The sequence below is a fragment of the Cygnus atratus genome, chromosome 2, assembly GCF_013377495.2.
Source record: "Cygnus atratus isolate AKBS03 ecotype Queensland, Australia chromosome 2, CAtr_DNAZoo_HiC_assembly, whole genome shotgun sequence".
Lineage (NCBI taxonomy): Eukaryota > Metazoa > Chordata > Aves > Anseriformes > Anatidae > Cygnus > Cygnus atratus.
In genome coordinates, this window is record NC_066363.1 from 115,646,750 (window position 1) to 115,668,983 (window position 22,234).

Below are 22,234 nucleotides of genomic sequence, written 5' to 3' on the forward strand. Positions count from 1 at the left end.
TCCTTTTGGAACACACATGGGAAACATAACCCTCATCTGTCGCATTTTACTAAACCCAGATACAAGATGCACAGAACGTGAGAGACTGAGGAATTTTCTGTGAACACCCCTGTCATCATCACTGGAAGTGGCAATGATTCTGCTCTGTGGTATTGCCAGACCACAGAATAGGAAACCAGTAAGTAGGAATTAATTATAAACACTTAAAGAAAAGGGTAAGTTTAGTAAAGTTCCCCTCCCTAGTGAGTAACCAGGTTTAATGAACCTAAGCAGAACGATGTCTTTTGCATGTGCACTATCTGGGAAACCTTTTCCATTGTGTGCCTGATCTGCCACACACATACAGTGTGATCAGCTGGCGCTGACATCCCTGCAGCTCTCTGAACATTCTCCTGAATAAAACTTGCTTTCTGCCTAGTGGGCTGCATCAGAGACAGCTCAGAGCTGACTATATAGAGCAGAAGGTCAGGAGGGATGAAAAAAACACCTGTGTACCTGAAGCTGCTTTAGCTGCCAGGATCTACGTACCAAGAAGACATCAAGAGCTTTTATGCCAAGATCTTTACTGGTTCCTTATGACTGATAATTCAACAGTGTATGTGCTAAGGGTTAGGGTACAGTCTGAACTGTGTGGATTTAAAGATAGCTGCATGAAACAGAAAACCAACTCATATGTTCTTCTTGTTTTACTGATTTTTTGCACACAAAAGTTTTTGAGACAACTAGAAAACATCTAGTGCCATCTAAATAGGCACTGGACATTAGGAGCCAAGAGTCTCTAAATATAGGTCTTCAATGAAACTGTGATTCAGCTTACCAGAAGGAATTTGTAGGGGGTCTAAAAAGGTAGCAGTGTGTTTATTTTGTAGCTAAGGGATTACAGACGGATTTTCTGAAATCCAGATGAAAACTTCATGGCTCATAAAATGGTCCCCAGATAGAAGGTTTCCTCAAACATGTATGTCCGTTCAGTTTTTAAAGGTATATATGCCATCAAGCTTTAAAATGCTAGAATTTATAAAATAACAAAGTCTACCTGTCTGAAAGGCAACATTTGTAATATTACTTTTTATATTTTGTTTTAATTCCCATATACTAAACTACCTGCTCATCCTCTAGTCAACAAAATAAATACAACAGGATTTCCTTTCACAGACCCTGGGTCTGTAACACCTTTAAATAGGACTCTGAACACAAGTATCTGTTCACATGTGGCATAGGACAATTATTATCCATAGATTCATGCCCAGTGCGCCCCACCAATAAGCACACAGAGTTGGAATCCACATGATGGTCTTAGTCATAGTACCTTTGTTTTCCTTTGCTAAAGTAACACCACACAGGCAATAATAGTATATAGAAATTGTTTTTCTCTCATAAATATGACTTCTTCAGTCTCATCAAGAAATTTGCAACTGCATATTTGTAAATGAATGCAATGACATGGGTTCAAGCCACTGATTTTTTTCTGTGCAGTAAAGTTCTTCCAACAATGCCATAACAACAAAGAAAATAGAGGGATTCTGTAGTCATTCTGGCAGTTGTAACTTGTGTCTATGAATCCCATAAAGGAGTAGCATTTATATCCACTCACTCATTCCTATACAGAAATACCCAATATTATACTTATTATTATACTTAGATTAAACAAGTTGATCTTCAAAAAGTAGAATGGAAGAAATTTGACATCCTATTGACCTAGACTCCCAAGTTTTCACCAGCATGCCTTCTCCATTTCATTCCATATCTCTCCTGCTTCTTACAGGGAGAGAGCTTGTGGCTTGTTGAGACCTAAGAGAGTACTGTTTGCCCAAGCAGCTTCTACATCTTGAAATGAAAGGCCCTCATGAATGTAGTACCCTGGATCTTTCTACTTAAGCCAAATGCAGATTTTCATTGAATTTGTAGGAACTTAGCATGGCCAAGATTCCCACCTTATGAAATTAATTTGAAATCTGTCAATAGGTTTAAAGGTTAGGCAGAGACAGACAGAGAGAGCTGAAAACATATCCTTAGAAAATGAAATCAAGGCAATGATCAGCACCCCAACAAACAGATCTTTTCACATTGATAGAATAAACAACACCATATGGGTAGCAAAACAGTATTTTTAGGGGGATAAAACTACTCCTTGTAACCAAGTTGTAAAAAAATATTTCTTATTGGGTCATTTGTAAAACAGGAACAGTCTGGCATAAAATTTCTAAAGAACACTTCGCATCCAAACATATTTTTATGGAAAGTCATGCTCTGAAAAGATCTAACAAGTATTTTGAATTTTTTTGCTCTAGGTAGAATGAATTTCAAAGTGGTGTGTGGGAGGCATCCATGAAGAATCCTATATTTATTAACCACTTCCATAGCGCTTTGAGCATGTATTATTATTTTTTTAGATATAAGTATTAATATATTCTGTGGCATTATTACATAGTTCACTATACTGAATAGGTCTGGGAGATAATCTTTATTTATTTATTTAACATAATTTAACTTCACAGTTTGATTGAAGGCAAGAACTGTAAAGCGATGGTTATACAAAATCTGTTGAAAGCACGAAATAACTTTCATGAAAATGATTTGATAAGGTGATATTTTTAAAAAGATCCAACTTTCCCAGTAGCTACTTTTATTTATCAAGCCTATGAGAGGTTAAGCAACATATGAAGCAATGTCTGCACACAGCCACATTCCCTTTAATGCATTGCTTTTCAATGCCTCTGGAGACATTACATGTGGTAAATGGACCATCCAGTAGTTTTTAATTGCTAATAAATTCTGTGTGATATACTTAATCAAAGTTCCACATGAGTTTTAGGACAGCCTTAGCTTTCTTTAAAAACACACACACACAAACCCAAACAGGTTTACAAGATGAAAGCAAAAATTTCTACCATTTACCATTCAGCCTTTCGGAAGTCAGCGAAGAAACACAAAATACTCTCCTTAACGTTGTTATCAATGTGAGAAAATTGGAGAAGAGCTTACAACCCTGCTTGCCAAACCACCCCGTTTTACTGCCTCAGAATTCTTGATTTGCAAAAAAATTTCCTGCAAGCCATCCTTCAGACAAACTCCAGAGGGAAGAAGAAGGAAATATTTCTACATTAAATCTACCTTCTTTTACAATGCTTTACTAAAAGTGGAATTACAAAAAATGTCACTGCAATTTGGCAGGTCCACTCTCACCTTGCAAAACAGATGGAGTAAAATCATCCAGCTGTAAGACTTCAAAGACATGGAGTACCTTCTGTTCTGATCCATCACTAACTCCAGACAGTGTTCCTCACCAAGGGCCTCTCACTGAAATCTTATCACAAGGAAATACTTCCCCTGCCAGCACTCCCAAAACATTTTCTAATATGCTCATGCTAATATCTTAAACAAACAAGTAATACATATTTATCATCTTGTTATAATAAAAAAGAAGATATAATTGCACACAAACAATGAAAAGTGTTGAAGCTGAAAATGTCTCTTCTCAAGATGGAGCACTGCATGACTAGGTCTGTCTTTCTCTCTTTACTTTTCTCCTTTCTTTTTTTTCCTTTTTTCTTCCTTTCCCCTCCCCTCCCCTCCCCTCCCCTCTCCTCTTTCCAACTGCTGCTTAAAACCCTCTAACATTTCCTGTTATTAATCCCTATCCTTATCAGGACCATCGAACCTTATTTGCCTTGACCACCTCTGCCAGGACCCCCATCCCACAACCTCTGCCCAGGAACCCCAGTGAAGCTCAAGTCTGAGCCCCGAGCTCCAGCTACACCATGGGCAGGTGGGGGTCAGTGTCATCCTGGCTGGTCCTGCCTTGCTGCTTGCCCTTCCCACGCTGAGCAGGAACCTGCCCATTCCCTCTTGCTTGTTGCTAGTTGTTGGGCTGTTGGTGGGACCTGCTATTGCCACCAGCCCTGCCCTACTAGCTGTGGGGTGCTGTGGGGCTGGGCTTGGCCCACAGGGCCCTTGTGCCACAGCCACCCTCAGCTCCCTGATTGCCTTCCCTGATAGAGGAGCCTTGCTCTTGCTGTCCTCTGACAATGCTGATGTTCAAGGCTGCTCTAAGTACTGATGTGCCATTTGCAGAAATATTTCTCTTCAGTGCTCTGCTGCCAGTCTTGCTTTTGAACTGCTACACACAGGATCCTTTTTTTCCTTGTTCTTTACTTAGAAGAACTGTTGGAATAACTCCCTTAAAAATACCATGTGAAAATATTATAACAATATAATTATATTTAATTAAAATTATATATTATTAAAATATAGTCTAGTCCCAGCTTCAACAAAATCTGTAGCAATTCTGGTCAGTGAAAATTCTATTAATTGCATTTTGGATGCTACTTACTAAATTAAAGTCTCCATAATAGTACACCAGTTTCTCCACAGGTTCAGAATTTTGCACCCTTTTGATATTTTTTCAAAGGTAAAGCAATGATCTAAAATGTGTGCTCCTGAGATCAGGTAGGAAATCTCCTCTATTCTTGCCAATCTCATCACTTGTTCTAGTCAATAAGTTCTCTTTCTGAACTTTTTTTTTTTTTTTCTGAAATGAACAATGACAAGAAAAGGTCACTGAGCTAAGGCAGTGATAAGATAAGACTTGGGCTGTGAACTGGGTTTAGAACGGGCAGCTTTTCTGACTCTTCTGTTGGGTTTTGCTTTCATGTACTGTAGCAGAGGCAACAGGGGAAACTTCTGCTTCTGGCACAAGTGTAAGTGATGTTGAAACTCATGAAAACATCTGTTGGGATAATTCTATATGAAGAGAAGACCACCATACAAAGTGGATTGAGCTGAATTCTCTCAGTAAGTAATCATGCAGCAGATCATGAACTGAGGGAATAAAGGGCCTGCATGGCAATGGAAATTTCACATCCTGATGACACAAAGCCATTTCAAAGGAGAAGGAAGGAAGCAGAGGTTCATTCTTGTCCTCAGCTCTGTACATTCTTAGTTATTTAAAGTACAAAATAAAAATAATAATTTAAAAAGCTATTATTTTTCCAATCTTTTTATGTTTTCTATGTTACGTTTCAGTTAACATTTGCCAAAAAAACAGTGAACGTTATACACAGTGCCCAGCCCCTGTAAAATGAATAAATGATATACACCACTGCAGGATCTCTTGGTGCCAACATTAAATATGTGTCTGTAGTGGTTAAGTAAGTAAGTTTAGAAAATGGTCTGCTGGAAAAAGAATCTGTAATTTAAAGGTGTGCATAAGGCACACTATCAAAAACACTTGCCAGAAATACATGGAAAGTACATATGCTTATTAAGCAGGACATAAATTTAGCAACCTGGAGAGCACTTAGCCAAGCAAGCTATATATACCTGCATCACAAAATAAACATTGTATGGTAAGAAGTAATATTTAAGGAGGAAGTCAAACAATTTCTTAGATACAGGTACACACATGCATACACACGCTCATACTTTGTACATAAGTTAAAAACCTAGATGTAAAGTCCAATGCTTCAGTAATTTGAACTATTTTCTTCATTTTGTCCTTTTTTTTCATAATTAAGCAGAATTTACCTGTCAAATCACACTGCTATATAGCTTCAAACAATCATTCTGACACTTCCGCCATCTCATTATCCTGCAATTCTCTCAGTTTTGGCTACTTACTCAAATAATTACTTAGTTCAATCAATGATGCAATCAGCAAAATAATGGCTGTACCTTGTCCAAGTCTGTAAGGCCAGGGTCACTTCTGAAAAACATTTAAAGAAGTTCAGAGGCCAAATCTTCTGTCCTCAGGAATACATATTAATATAAAAAAAATGCATATGTATATACACTGTGGCATCAAGGTAAATGGAATTAACTGCAGTTTGTACAAAAATACTCCGAACTCACACAGCTGCCAAGACAGAAGCCTAAAAGAGAAACGGATGACTACCTTAAAGACAACAGAGGCCCACTTCTGTTTTAAGATGGGATGAGAGTACTATACAGTGCTGGGAAATATGCCACGATGACAGTGTGAGACGCACATCCTTCCAGAGAGGTGCGTGCTGGGCACAGATTACTCTAGCGTCCCTACAAAGGTACTAAATGCCCGGGTCTATGCAACTGAATCCCATCCTGCCACCTAAACCAGGATGAACTGCCACAGCTGCTACCTTTTTTGTTACGTGAATACACCCTACAGGGAAGGTATATGAATACATTTAATGTAAATATATAACTTGAAGGCAAGTAAGGTTTATTCACATAACTATCAATAATATGGTCCATAAAATCTCTTGTATATACATACATATGTTTTCATGATGAAGGCTAGGCAGATTTCTCAAAGAATCAGTGAAATTGTCATCCTTACAGTTCTGGCAAAGCATAAATTAACAAATTTTTATTTAAAACTAATTTAAATTTTAGTCATGCTAACAAAACCAGAGGAACCTTTCCAACAGCTATTCAGTAGAAATTAACTCTGCCTCTACCAAAACTGAACAGCAAACCGTCTCCACCAAAACTGAACAGCAATGTCTGGAGATAAGTATTGGTACTGTGATTAATGTTCAGGAATTGTACACAGGAAACAAATTACTTTTCCAGCTTTCCTACGGATTCTGTTGGCTTTGTGAAAGTCAGTGAATTATGTTCATGCCTGTATTTACTAATGAATAGATGATGATGTAATATACCTGCTTCACAGGAGCAATCCAATATTAAGTTGATTTACTTTTATTGATGTTTTGAGAATCCCATACATGTTACGTAAATGCAAAGAATTAAGATACAGGAACCCCTGGCAATTAATATATCAGTTAAGGTATAGATTTCTCATTACTGCTATATAAAGTTATGCACAGAATTATCTTATTAGAAATAGTATATCCTAAAAATTAAAGAAATTGTATAAGTTATAGATTTTAAATGACAAAAGTAAAAAGTAACACTGTAGCATCATATAAAGGTTAAGGGACATAATTCTCTACTAGCAAAAGACGATAAGAAGTGAAGCAAAAGTTCACTGGCACTGCCTACCTCCTATGGGCAGAATAGTTCAAGTAGAGATAACCAAGTGCCTCACAGTGAAATGGTAGATTCAAAAGCCTAAATTCATTTTTAATTTGCTAATTTGGCATATACAGACCTAGATATAAGTTGTTAGCACTGTAAACATCATTAGAGAGCAAGCATTAAATATGTTTAAAAAATCTAACTATAGAAAAAGAGTGAAAGCAAAGCAGCATAGTTCCTGTTAATTTCCTGTTGGAAAAATAAATAAATTAAATAAATAAATAAATGAATAAATAGGAAGAGAAAAGTAAAGAAGATAAAAGGTGATCTCAACACAGTTTAGAGATAGTCTTAAAAACTACTTACCTCTTATACTAATAAGAATGATCATGGATTGGCATGGTGACTGCAGCAAAAATAAATATTCTGTCCTGGGTTTTATTTCCCAAACCATATGCATGCAGGGCAAAGATCTACTACGGTCTGTGAGATATTGACACTGAAACCAGGTTTTTCAAAAGCTTATGCCAGGGAACTGGCAGTTTGAGAGACTAAAAGCCTTTTCAGCTTTTACACTTCTGCATATTCATGGATTTTAAGGCCAGAAGAGAAAGTCTGCACTGTAGAACATCACCTGATAACTTTTTAACAGAAGGAAATACTTTTCACCCTTTTCCTACATGACAATCATGCCAAATGACTTGCACATGAAGTAGAACAAAAGTTTATAAAAAGAACAACTGTCTTACACAGAATATTTTCATGTAATAATCATCTACTTTCATAGGAATGGTTGTTTACAGTCATTGTAAAAATGGCTTATCTCAATTCCAACCTGACTGAAAAAATAAATAATTTTCATCCATTGAGTCTTTTAGTAACTGTCTTCTAAAATAAAAGACAATCTACTAATTGGTAAGAACCAATGAGATCTGTGAAGTTGCCACTTTGCTTTATCTCTAGTAATGTAATTCCATCCTCGTGTAGCAAGTTTTTCAGCTCCTCAGTGTTTTATCACATATTCAAATCCACTATAGCTTCCAAAATCTTTTTTCAATATTATGTAAAGTTGAACGTGTTTCCTGAAGGCAGAGTGGACATTTAATTGCATTATTATGTATAGAGGTGGATTTCAAAACACATTTGATGAATTACATCACACAGAAGCACCAGCCTTGTGAGACAGTCATCATTAAGGCACATTAACAGAAGAAGCATATTCCACAAGATGCCTGCATCTCATTCCTCTGTTCCTCCACCTCCTGTCTAAGACCAAAGGGTACAAGGTGGCAGACATGCCCCAGAGTCATCTGATTTCTTTTCCACTAAACACAGCTATTCCCTCTAAGCAACCACACTGAGGGAAACAGGAAGTTTTAAAACCTTTATTTTAATTGTTCAATACAACTTTTGATACAGGCCCTGTCCCACGGAGTTCCATCTGTAAAAGATTTTTTAAGAGCATATGACTAACTGTACAAAGATGGTGGGGTGGTGGTGGGGGTGGACAAAAAATAAATATCACTGATTCAGTACAAAAGGTCAAAAGAATATCTATGTGGTCTTCTGAGCACTCATGTGGAGCTCATAGTATAACAGACTGAGGACATGTCCAGACTGAGGACATGCCATGCTGGGGCCATTCATGCTAACCACTACGGAAATCAACTCACCTTTCCCTGTTTAACTTGCAGATTCTCTTATTCAGCCTGAGTCACAGCACAGCACAGGAGCGCAAAGGCAGAGTGTACAGGGCAGAAATTCCAAAGAGTTCTGCAAAGGATCTTCCTGATGGAGTCAGACAACTCCCAAATGTCATGAGAAACATGAAAGGAGGAAACTACATCATGACCTCTACCCAAGCACTGAATATAAAATAGTCAGAAGCAACATACAAGATCACATTTTGACTTTAAATAAAATGCAAAGGAAAGACAATCACACACTCTTGTCTACTGGAGCATCTGTACACAAAGGTAAGATGTGTGCCATGGCAGGTGCCTCAACAAGAGATGTGAGAACATCGTATGCTTTTGATTCATCTGTATGATGCCTTCAACTTCAAGTCATGGCCACTGGATAGGACTGTTCTCATCAAACAATGGGAAAAAAAGGATATATAAATAAATATATATACACATATACTTCAAAGTATATATATGTGTTTCTGTGTATGTATGTATATATGAACAGAACAGCATGTATTGTTACCCATCAGATTGAGGGAGTAGCTCATGGCATCTTCATGATGGGAAGAGCTAAGAAAACAGACTGAATAGGTGCAAAAGAACATCTATAATGACAATATGTGACCAAAACAGCTGAGCATATGTATGGGAAATACTTGGTTGTACCATGTAAAGATCCAAGTAACAGCTGGAGTATACAGAAATACTGTGAGCTCCAAGAAGAAGCCGTTTAGTATGCTAACAGATGCATATAGAATTCATTCAATATTAAAACGTTTTATGTTATGTCACACTTCTGCGTTTGGAATGAAAACTCATAACAGTTATAGACCCCTACCTTTGGCAGAATATTTTCATAATTGGTTGTGCTTTCATACTCTGTCATCAGTGCCCAGTGAAAAGTAGATGTCTGTTTATGTAGTTCTCAAATCCATTTTCCAGGATTTTTTTGTGCTTGCAAAAGAATACTGTTCATTAATCTACATAACAGTCAGTGGCTTATTTGTTTCCATGTGTTCTGAAAGATTATTTGATCAATGTCGCTTAGTTGTGTTAAATTTACACAGCACACATTTCACAGCTTCCACTGCTTACCTGCAACACCATCCCCTCCCTGCCTCAGTAAATAATGTAGCTGCGCTTTGTCATGTATTTGAAGTATTCAAAATTGGTCACTGTTAGAGGTGAAATGTAAGGCAGTATGTTTTGATGAAACGTAGGGCAGACAAAACTCTAAACAAAGTGATAGGGATTACCGGAGGTGGTTGGTTTTGATTCCCTCTTCTTTAGGAAGTGAAAGGGACCATCTGGGAAATTCACCTAGCAAATCACTTGCTGCTGCAGGGATCTAGGGCATCAGCGATGACTTCAGTACCTCACTTTTTTCCTGTGGCATGTTACAGCTGCACCACTGTTGTTTCTTATAAGGCTGAAGGTTATTAATGATAACTTCATGGATGTTGTGGCTTTTAGTGAGCTAAACTGTTGTGGACCCTCTTGGACTAAATGTCTATAACATAGGTTGCCATTTCCAGAGGAGGGGACTCGGTAACTCTGGTGATTCCTTGCAGTCCTTTTTTCTGGTAATTGATATTGTTATCTAAATCTACTATTTTGTTCATAAGCACAAACTTTCAGCTAGGTCTTCCTTGGAAAATATAAGCAAGTGGAGGAGAATAGAGGATAATTAACAGAAAAAGGCAAAGCAATGAAAGGATGGATACAAAACAAGCGATAAAAAGAAAGATAAAAAAGAGCAGAATGATTACATAGCTTTAAAGGTGAATTTTACTTCTCCCTCTTTCCTTCTTCTATTATTAAAACCACTCTCATGTCACCTTGCAAATCCAGTTCCCTGAATAAGTGAGGATCTAAAAGAAGCATTGAGTGTTCTATTGTGCCTGATTATTCCCAGGAACTGCTATAGAGAGAAAATGAAGAGCACACAAAAGCACGGTATGTTTGAAGGTGTGTCAAATATGTGGCAAGACGTTTGACTATTGGCATTCATTCAACAAAAATACAAGATTAGAAGGAGAGATGTCTGTAAGCGCTAATAACAAATATATTTATTTAAAAACCTCGGCAACATGTTTGTATAAAAGTCATTAAAGCAAAAAAAAAAAAAAAAAAAGGAAAAAAAAATCTTTGACTTCTTTCCTCAGCAGCCGACTTGGTTTATAGAAAGGAATTCAATACCATAAGAAAAAATTAGGAATAGAGTTTGAGGATTATCAACTTCTTAAATAACAGTATAATTTTGGAGAAATGCAATGTATAGGAAGTGGCCAATTATCAAGCCATTCATCACAAATCAGGTTTGAGGATCAATTCTTCAGCCTCCATTATCTGAAAAATAAAAAAGTGACAGTTCATCAGCTGTAAATAATATTAAGACTAAATACAGTTGCAGTGGGTAGCAATTATTGCTGTCCCAATATATCTTGCTTAATTTACCATCAAAGAGTATTTAATCTTCCAAGAGCAAGATTTGCTCCCAGTCTTTCTCTAGTTGGTGAAGGAGCTGTGATAACAGAAGAAGAAAAAGCTGCTGTGAACCATTTGACCCGGTAGGACTTGAACACAAATTCAATTTCCTTCCTAAGAAAAGAGAAAAGACACACAAAAGCAAGAGTGAGGCACTGAAGATATTACTAATTGTAACAAGGCCCAGCCCTGAAGGTATCTGTCAGGAACAAACCCAAGTCAACAGGAATTTTCCTGAAAAGTACAGACATGGGTTCCCAGGCTGTTGAATTATAAAAAGTGCTTGGCTGTACACAGGGAAAAAAATAGTAATTTCATACACCTTACCTCATTGATTGTTGCTGCACTTGAGAGCTTTCTCACTTGTCTGAACGGATGTCCAGCCATTAAAAACAAGTTGGACAAAATCCTGCATCCCCTCCAGGTACAACTGCTTCTGTTTCAGTATGAGGGACCAGTGGCTCCAAAGGTGAGTGAGAATGAAGACAGACAGCTGGATCTATGAGTAATACACATGCAATCTGGAATCAACAGCACCACTGTCTGCTACTTGACCAGAGTGCATTTTTTCCTTTAAAAAAAAAAAAAATCTGAGAAAATTTATAAAAGGTCACATTAAAAATTATTGTCTTCCATTCCAGTTATACATTAGCTGGGATTTCATATGCATATGGAGCCAGATTGTATTCTCCATTACAGATATGTAAATCTGGAGTAACATCATCAACTTCAGTTTAATTGTTCTGGATTTACATCATTGTAATGAATGCCCTGCTGGAAACCAATTTCATTTTCAAGAGTTTTCACAGAACATGAAAAACAGCTACTAAATGTACTTCCAGTGGGAGGAATTAGACATAGAACCGATGTTATCATAGACAAAGAGCTTTGATGAATGCGACTGCTAGAGAATCCTAGAGCATTCATATTTTCTGACAAACACTGCACTAATTTTTGCGTACACCTGCACCTGTAGTTTTTTCTCTTCATAATAGTCTGCTTAGACATTTATTATGGGTAACCCCCAAACCAGAAGATTCAAGTCTGGAAAAGACTGTCTTATAAACTTCTTTTTTAAAGGAAAAGGATCCTTAAATTACATCGATTTTTTGCTACCAGAAAGCCTCCCAGTAGCATATAACAATTCTCCTATCAAAGGGCAGAAAAAAAAAAAAAAGGACTTTTTTTTTCATAGAACTATGCGTTTTTCTCCTATATATATATAGGTTTTTCTCCTATCTTTTAACCAATAAACTGACTTCTGGAGCTAGAAAATTGTGATTTTCTCAACTTTCTCATTTTCTAAATGTAGGGGAAATGAAACCCACAGTGTCTGATAAAATAGTAAAGCAAAATATAAAGGACTCAGTCTTTACAATGAGACCAACCTATAGAAACCCTATGTATGAAGTAGGAATCAATAGGAAAGAGAAAACAGGCTACTTTCTCTCACTCTTGTGTATATGATTGGGTAGGAAACAAGGAGGAGGCCACAAAACTCCTTGCATTCACATTTTGCAATTTTCATTAATTTGTTCCATATGCAGAATAAAAGGGGCCTGTTTCCATTGCAGTCTATCTCCCAAGCAACCGTGGAAAACATTAGCATGCCTTCTACCTTTGTACAAATCCAAGCATAGCAAAGAAAGAACAATGTGCATAGTTCAACAGAACATTTCAGCCTGCATTCACACACCAAAGATGTAAGATGCAAGCCAAAAGACATTGTAGTGACAGTGACTGTGCATGCCTCAGATACCAAATGTCAGATGTGATGATGTTCACTGGACATTAGAAATGACCTTTCATATTATTTTACTGACAAAACTGGAGAGAGAGAAAGAAAGAAACATGCTGAAATTAATTCTACCTCACTCTGGAGAGATGGAGTCTATCTATGGCTAAATTCACATGCACTTCTGGAAACTGGATTCATGTAGTATCATATTATAACAGGTTAATCTGTTTATTTTTTTATTATTATTATTATTGTTGTTGTTGTTGTTGTTGTTATTATTATTTTCCCCAGTCAGACCACTTGGATTCAATATGTTTTCTTCAGTAATGGTAAGCCCCAGTAAAACGGATGTTGCAAGATGCTACAGTTGGACTAACCACCAGAGATGACTAAAGTTTTACCTAGAGTGACATGCAGGAACTTCAAATGACTCTTCACTCTGCATCTCACATATGCTCTGGCTTTCAGATCCCAGGCAAGGTTATAGGCTCTAAATGCCATCTTAGACTGGGACCTTTCTTACATACAGCCTGCCAGGCTAACCTGCAGCAGTGTAAATGCATCCAGTGCAATGATAGTTTGGTTTCAATAGCTGGAGACAAACAGCCCTTGGCAGTGGCCTATGACAACAATACTGTTATTCACATTAAGCAGAAGGGGAAAAAAAAAATGCGTAAGAAACACTTTAAAAGTCTAGCATTAAAGGAGTAACAGAAAGTAAGAACTTCCATTTAGAAACTCCATGAAAGCTCTGCAGTCTTGTGAGCCACTGTAACTATAATGCTCTGCACATTAGAATGCAGTATTATAATTGAAGGTCACTGCTTGCAGCAACCATTTACTGTTCTCTCCTTTAAAATTGGTTTTCTTTGCAGACTTAGAGAAAAATTACTAATCTTGTGTACTTCTCCATGCAGCCAGTTGCACACTCGAGCAAATCATGACTGTAACCATTTATTGCAGCTTTTCAATACTTAAAGGGGGATTATAAAAAGATGGACAGCAACTTTTTGCTCAGTCAGATAATGACAGGACATGGGGGAATGGTTTTAAACTAAAAGAGGGTAGATTTAGATTAGATGTTAGGAGGAAATTCTTCTCTCAGAGGGTGGTGAGGCACTGGAACATGCTGGCCAGAGAAGATGTGGATGCCCCATCACCAGAGGTGTTGAAGACCAAGTTGGAAGAGGCCCTGGGCAACCTGATCTAGTGGGTGGCATCCCTGCCTATGGCAGGAGGGGTTGGAACTAGATAATATTCAGATAATATTCAAGGCCCATTCCAACCAGAACCATTCTATAATTCTGTGATAACGCATATTAACTTGGCCTACCATGCATCCAGAGGGACAGAAGGCATCCAATTTTACTATCACAGATTTTGTGTGACAGAAAAAAAGAAAGACAGCCAACTGCCCACAATTAGTAGGTATGTGGACAAAATGGACACATGGTGTGTGTCTCCTTGTTACCTCACTTTATTGTATCTCCTAGGCATTCATGACCAGTAGTACATGTTTCTATCTGGGAAATCCCAAACAGAAGTTTTACATGTGAGGGATGTACTTTGCAATACACTCATGATGAAGTATTTATTAATCTAGGTAGAATATACAGCATAATATAAGTATGGCTGGTTATCTCAAAAAACTATTTTCCCGTATTATATCACAATAACTTTGTTATCCCAATGCAGAAAGAACAAAATCATTTAATAGGATTGGGCTTGCTATATTTCATGAAATAAATGATGTGGAAGAGATAAAGTTATATGAGTTTTCAAGACAAAATATATGGTGTAAGAAAAAACAATAACAAGAATCTGAAATCAAAAATCTCATTGCTTAACTATTTAAATTCAAAGAACTACATTTGCAGAGCATTTACAGTGAGTAATTTTATAAGTCTTCTGTAGTACAGAGATTCAGTCTTGTAAAGATATATACATACCTATTTTTGCAACTGGGCAATGTTTCACTGATTTCAGTATAGCCCTAAATGGTTGTAAGAAGTTATATTGCTGTGAACATCTGGGTCTTACTGGAGGATCACTTCCCTAATATCAGCTCAATAAAAATATATAAAACATATATATACTCATAAATGTATACATACATACTTACATATACATATATATATATCGAAGACTGTGAAAATCCATTTCTTCCTTGTGTAACATTTTTTCAGTTAATGGTAGACATTCTGGACCAGATTTTAAGCTTATGTTACAATATGGCACCCCACAGAGAATGTGGTCTTTTTACACAAAGAAGAGGTTACCACACATGCTCGCTGCCTGAAACTGAGGGTTCGAAGAGAAAGTTTAGATTGTCCTCTGAAGTATAATTCTTGTTTAAGGAGTGTTGTCAACATCAGTTTTTTAAAGTCATATTCTAAAGTGACTAAATAGAGCATTCTTCGAATAACAACCCTACTAGTTTTCAAAGTTGAATTAAAATTTGTTCACAGGATTATCTAATCTCCAGTTATTCATCAGAGTCTTTTCAGACAAGGAAACCTGATTTATTCCCCCCAAATATATATTCCTTACAAATCACTAATGATTTTCTCTGTGTACATTAGATAGCACTGATTTTAGGAAAATGTTAATTAGCCCTGTTTCAGCATCTGGTACTCCATCACTCTTTCACAATGACGCCTCTATCTAGAAAACTTTCCACATAGCATAAGCATATAACTGCTTAGAATGGGTATTGACAAGATGGATATTCTAAAATTCAGAGTTGCACAAAGAAGTAACCAATTTCATAAAACATTTGCTAATTACCTGTCAGATTTAGAAAGAAAATATGATGGAAACACTAACATTAGTTTTTTCTCCAAATAATACTGATCATATTTCTGCAGCATGTACAAAATAATCAGTCAGAACTGTATTGGTAAGTGGTTGAACCCACCACTACTTGTGAAAGAAAAATTCTTGAAAATAGTGTTGTACAACCAAATACCTACAATACAGTGTAAGAAAACTGATTGTTTCCAGGAAAAAATAAGCTCAGACATCTGTGATTTGGTGGAGGAGGTAAAATGTAATGGAAAAAAATCATTTGTGTTTTCTTTTTTTTTTGATTGGTTGCTTTTTTGTTTGTTTTTTTTGGCTCTGATGTGACAGTGTAAGTGATCTTTAAACCTAGAGACAGGCCTGAATGAATGCAAGTTGACCAGGAAAACTGGGGCTTCAAGTTAATTAAAACATAGATGATGCAGTATCTAAAAAGGTGATTTAGACAGAGCAGGTAGGAAACACATCAGCCAAAAAATCTTCCCAGTTCTGTCCCTTTGCCGGTGGGTTTCACAGATATTTGGCCAGCTCAGGCAAGCAACATCTTCTGCAGGCTGAATAGGCCATTGTAGAAGCTGAAGGAAGCATAATGTATTACGTCCTGCAATGCTAGCCCAATTATTTAAAATATATTTCCCTTTATTAAGAAAACAGATATTGTCATCACTAGTTCCTCATGTAACTTTTCTCAGTTCAGCCACATAAAGATAGGATAAGAATTCCACATTACAATAAGTGGCATATTAATTTGATATTTGGTGAACACTGCAGATGATTTTTCTCATGAAAACATGATTAGAGGTTATGCTAAACACATTTGCTCACCCATCACTACTAAAGATGCCATTACTCAGGTCTAATCATGGCTGATAACGGTACAGCTGTGAATGGATGGAGGTCAGAAGCTGTGAGGGTGCTCTTAGATGCTGGGAGAACTCCTAGATGTATTCAACAAACACCCCATGTACTTGATATATTCTGGGTAAAAAGGGTAGTTGGCAGGTAGTAAATTATAATTGTCTTATTGTCAACCCTGCTTTTTTTTTTTCTCTATTGTTTTGTTTCCTTTTTGGCAGAAAATTATAAAATTCTGGCTAGTTCCTTGTGACTGCCTTGCTCAAGTGCATCACGTGGGTACTGCAACCAACTAGGAGTCAGATTTTCTACATTGTTCAAAATGATTCAGCTCAGTAACAGCCAGAACACTCTTCTGGAGGAGCCCAGTATCCTGAATCACCAGGGGAGCACAAGAGGATCTCCTTGATCAGGTCCAGGGCTTGTAAAACATTCTGTGACTCTTTAGCATATAAGATACTGCACAAGATAAACCAGTAGTAATGATTTCTGTAAGTGTTTATGTATGTATATGAAACACTGAGGTGTTGTATAGCCCATTCTGTTCTAATACACAAATGTTTGTTGTTACTTCTAAAAACTTCTGTAATTACTTTTAAATTTAAAAAGAGTAGAATATGTCTGTAAAATAAGAATGCAGCCACAAAAACATTCTTTTACTCTACAAACCTCTGACATTATTATTATTTTTTTTAATCCGGAGAGTGTTATTCCTGAAGTCTTCACTCCATATTTAATAATCTTTACTGCACACTTAATAAATCATACATATAAATGAACTGTAAACATAAACATGAGTTTCACTAGGACAAAAAGGGGAGGTGAATTTGCATATTGTTCACAGTATAGAGTGGGTAGAATGACAGTGAGTGATGAAAGAGTATATAGATGTGGGGGATGATTCAGGCCTCTTAAAATTTGTAGAATAACAAAGAATGAGACGACTTTGATTGTCATCTCAGCTCATTACAAACAGATTTTTAACACTTTTCAATAACTTTTTTTTTCATCTGAGTTGGAACTGATTAAAATTGGAAATGTAACATTAGGCTATATTCTTGTCTTAGCTACAAACGCATCCCACATTAAAATTCCACCCTTCCTTCACCAAGTTTATTTGTGTATTTACAAGAGTAATGGCAGAAGCAGTAATGTACCTCAGGCAAGAGAGCCTGTGTGTCTATCATTATTTGGGTGACTGGCTTATAGAAGGTTCACTGGAACAATGCGCCCTAGAGCAAATGAAAATACCATTCGTATACACCAATTTGGGACTCGCTGTGCAATAGTCAAAGTACTGAGTAAATCCAGCACTGGAGTGTATACACACTCTAAGACTACAGCTATTCAGAACATTTGTTCTAGAAATTTTAACCTTATTAAAAATGTTCTGAATAGCCATAGTCTTAAATAAGTTTAAAGTCATAAGTCTTAAATAAAACTTATTTAAGACCAAAGTTTTAAATAAGTTTAAAGTCACTTAAATAAGTCATAAATAAGTTTTCATTAAAATTTGATGGAGAAAGTTTGGGGATATATGATTTGCTCAACTAGAATGGCCAAGAAAGAGAATGATTAACAATAACCTATATGGTCTCCTTTTTCATACCCACCAAAACCAGACACTTGAGTTAACATTTCAAGTTTTTATTTTTACTCCACAGGCAATGGAGACAGGAGTTAAAACTTTACTGTAAATAACTGTTGTTCTTCAGACATCAGTTATGTACAATCCCTTTCAGAATAAACTAGTAAAAGTGATTTTCCATATCACTCCTATTTCAAAGCTCTGCAAAGAATGTGGCAGTTCAAAGTATATCTTGCCAGGTTATTTTGTAGTGTGCTACTGAAAGCTACTGACCAGCATTAATACTATTTGGATCCAGTACTAACATCTCATTACTGCCGCTGTAAAAGAGGTAATCCAGTAGGGAGTTAAACAAAACAAACAAACAAGCAAACAAACAAAAAAAAGCAGGAACTTGTCACCAATAAGAGCAGAGCAGATCAATGGATAACTTCTATGATACAGGCCATTTCTTCACCCTCCCTACCGTATGCCGTCATGACAAATATCATTTTATCAGGCTAGCTGTCTAGTCTATAGGATTTCTCTTTATTCACAATATAACCACCCTCGCTTCTCCTTACCCACATAATGGAAACTACAGAGAAAAGCCCTCAGGGGATTTCAGCTTCTTAAAGCAAACTTGTCAGTTTTCATTCAGGTTAGGTACCTGCATAATACAAACAATCAGGAAGGAACCAAATCAGTTCCTTTCAGATGTCGTTAATTCACACGTAGTAATTTGTTTGGGTATACACACTTAACATTCATGCGGATTCATTCTACAGTTACATAATACATGTAATGAGATGGTCATCTATAAATATACATATAGATATGTATCCCAGTACATATATATATGTATATGTATTACATTACATACATATTTTAATATATATATATATATTTAAAATGAATAATGTAGACAGTTCTCAGTAAATGAACTGACAAAATTTATGCCTGATGGAGAACTGCACTGATATTTTTTTCCAGGGTGAGCACATTATATATGCCTATATATCTATATATACACACCCATGTACACCCACATACACTTAATGTACTTATGCATCATATATGTGCAACAGAGCATACAAGTCTGTGTATAGCATTTGAGAAACGATGTGACAAACATTAGACAAATTGCATAAATGCATAGCTGGGAATAACCTTTGGTTTGGCCTCACAAAACTTTTCCTTTTCTAAGCTACACACTTCATATCTGGAGCATGTGGAAGCATCTTACCTTGCTTCCATTTTCTCTTGCCTCCCGTTCCATCTTGAGATCAGAAATTAGGAGAGTCTTGTATTTGTTCTTTCCATTACTGTTGTGATCATCTAGTCTGTATTCTGAAGTCAGCTGAGCAGAGAGGGGACTGTCACTCAGGTTCAGAGGCTGCTCATCCTGCTCCAGATTTGTTTTGCCATTACTGTTGGTTTCTGCCATCTCCCTGCAGTGTGTTCCCCCTGAAGCATTGGAACTGTGTCCCACGGTCTCATTGCCATTAAAACTCTCTGCAGCTGAATCATCTATTAAAAAATATATATTTTCAGTCACATGCCACATCATCATCTCTGTCCAGTTCAAACATAGTTTATACCTTCACAATGTTTTTAAAAATAGAAGTAAAATGGTTTATATTACTAACACCAGTACATTTCTGCAAAATGTGCACACACACTCCTCCATATTTTCAAGTGAAAACTTTAAGTAAATCCATAAAATATTACTAAGTTAAGGGAAATGATCTGGGCTGACACCTTAGTGTCACTGTGTACACAAAAGCTAAGTATCACACTGGATTTTTAGGGAAAAACTGACAAAGTCTGTCTTAATCCATCTGTTTGTCCATATGTCTATGGATCTATTTATTCTTATACCGTGTTCACTACTGCAGTACTGCATATTTCTGAAGTGAACAGAGATGCACATGGTATTGAGAGAGACTCTAGCTCTCAGGTTTTAAGGGTGCAGAGCAGCATATGTCATATCCATAAACATCCTCTTACAAAGATACAATGTAAATATATCTGATGTATTCACTGCTGGCAGTAGCGATTATACTTGAAAAGCCAAATCCAGAAGCAATGATGCTCTATTCATTTTGCCCATGTGTTCATTCATTTTGCTCATTCACTATGTATCATAATACATTTTAAAATACTGCTTAATAAAGGTTTAAATTATCAATCAGCCTAAGAGTTACACCTGAAAACTCTGGATGTGGTGTCGTTAGCATTAAGATTTTACAGCTAAATCGTCTGGTTAACATGTGTCTTGACATGCTTCTGGGTTTGTGTATCCGGTGTTTGTCAGCACTGGAATTTGCCAACTGTGCTAATTTCTCAGCCACTCTACTGCTAAACAGTCCTTTGGCTATTTAGTAAAACAATTCATCCTTCAGTGGATGAAACAGCTGCAGAATTTGGACCTCAGCTTGCTTACTTGTTCTCCAAAGCCCCTCTTGTGTGGCAACTTACATGGTTTAGCTAATGGTGCAAACTCCTGCCCAGGGCTCTACAAGCCTATGTTTATCACAGACAGTGGATAATCCACTGACAGATTATCCACAGACAGCTGGAATCAAAACTGGGGGGTTAGCAGCCAGGAATGTGCACAGACTGAAACTGGAGGTACAAGATGAAATGGACCTTAATATATTAGTACCTGAATGTAACAGCTGCTATTGTGACCTCCTAAACATCTTCCATGGAAAAGAAGCAAACACATTCATATACATATGGAGTTTAGAAAGACACAAGAATATATTCTTGAAGGGATGTGCTCAAAAATACTCACACTTTAAATTACGATTGACCAAATTCTTGACTCTCCACAGTTAATATAGCATAAAACAACTATTCACAATTATTCAGATCAGAATTTAAAAAGTGAAGAAAATACTGTATTAATAGTTAATGTTCTAATTCAATTTAGTACTTAGAAAGCCATAGGTGAGCCATCATACATCAGTGTCTTGCTTGCTGTACTCATCCAACAGTACTATGTCATAAGATATAAATTCTGAAGATTTTGTTTTGTAAACCTGTAAAAAAAATCTAGTTTCATGAAAATATATAATAAAAAGCATACTTTATATGCTTTTGCTCTGGAACAGTTTTGGAGTTTACTAAATGTTTTAAAATTAATGCCTTAAAAAAAAAAAAAAAGAGAAATCATGTTCTCTTTTGATATGTACCACTTTTACATTACCTCGCATGTAAATATAAATGTATATGCAGTAAAAGACACAGCGTTCCAAGAATAGGATTTTTAAATGCATACAACTTTATCTGCTAGGCACCAACATAACTTGCAACAGATCAATGGAAACATTTTCATTTTAAGACGTGAGGTTACATGAAGACTTCAGTGACATAAATGAATAAGGTGAAGAGGTAGAAAGAGAAACTTTCTACCATGCCCCGTGACTTAAGTCTTACAGAGCCTTAATAATAATACGTTAATAATAACAATGTTTTAAAAAAAGGTTAAAATTCTTAATGCAGCTTCAAAAATAAATACACAATTTTACAATTCAGGACTAGAAAATGGCATTCTAATATAGGGGATTTTATTTCTTTTTAAACAAATAACTGTATTTATTACTCATTTTAAAAGCTCTGAAATATCAGGAAAAAATATTTATTTAAGAGAGAAATGCTTTGGTTACTGATGATTCATATTTAGGACAGTTAACAGAAAATTGGCTTCTTTGATTGGCTAATCAGCAGTGTAACAAGTGACAGTTAGTTGCAAATTAATTAAACCAATTGCTGAATTGTTCACCAGGTAGGGGATGCTCCTCCCTCCGAAGAATTCAGAATATTCCTTATGGTTGGGAACAATGGGAGAAAAAAGTGAGTACCAGAGGATGCACAGACCCAACTAAAAGCTGGGGGCACTACCTTCTCTGCAGCAGTCAAATCTGATCCCCTAGGACACTTTTGTCTGCTGGCATCTGAGTGTCCTGGATCACACAGCACAGAGGAGACACTAAAGGGATACAGATGGCTAAATGAGAATGATAGAGTAAGAAGGGAGCTGTGTCTGGAGCCAGATCCAGCAACACTGAAGTCCAAAACAAGGCTGTTAGCTTTGGCTTGTAATCATAAACAATAAAGCTTTCTCTTTCC

General features: G+C 36.6%; 1 protein-coding gene across 4 annotated transcripts in view; it reads right to left on the bottom strand.

Moving 5' to 3' along the window:
* NOL4 (nucleolar protein 4) overlaps positions 1-22,234 on the bottom strand; it is a 189,299-nt gene that overhangs the window by 64,364 nt on the left and 102,701 nt on the right. For all 4 annotated transcript variants that reach the window (XM_035553235.1, XM_035553234.1, XM_035553233.1 and 1 more), the window contains exon 6: positions 19,344-19,627. In XM_035553235.1, the coding sequence (XP_035409128.1) occupies positions 19,344-19,627 (284 nt within the window). The remainder of the gene's footprint in view (positions 1-19,343; positions 19,628-22,234) is intronic.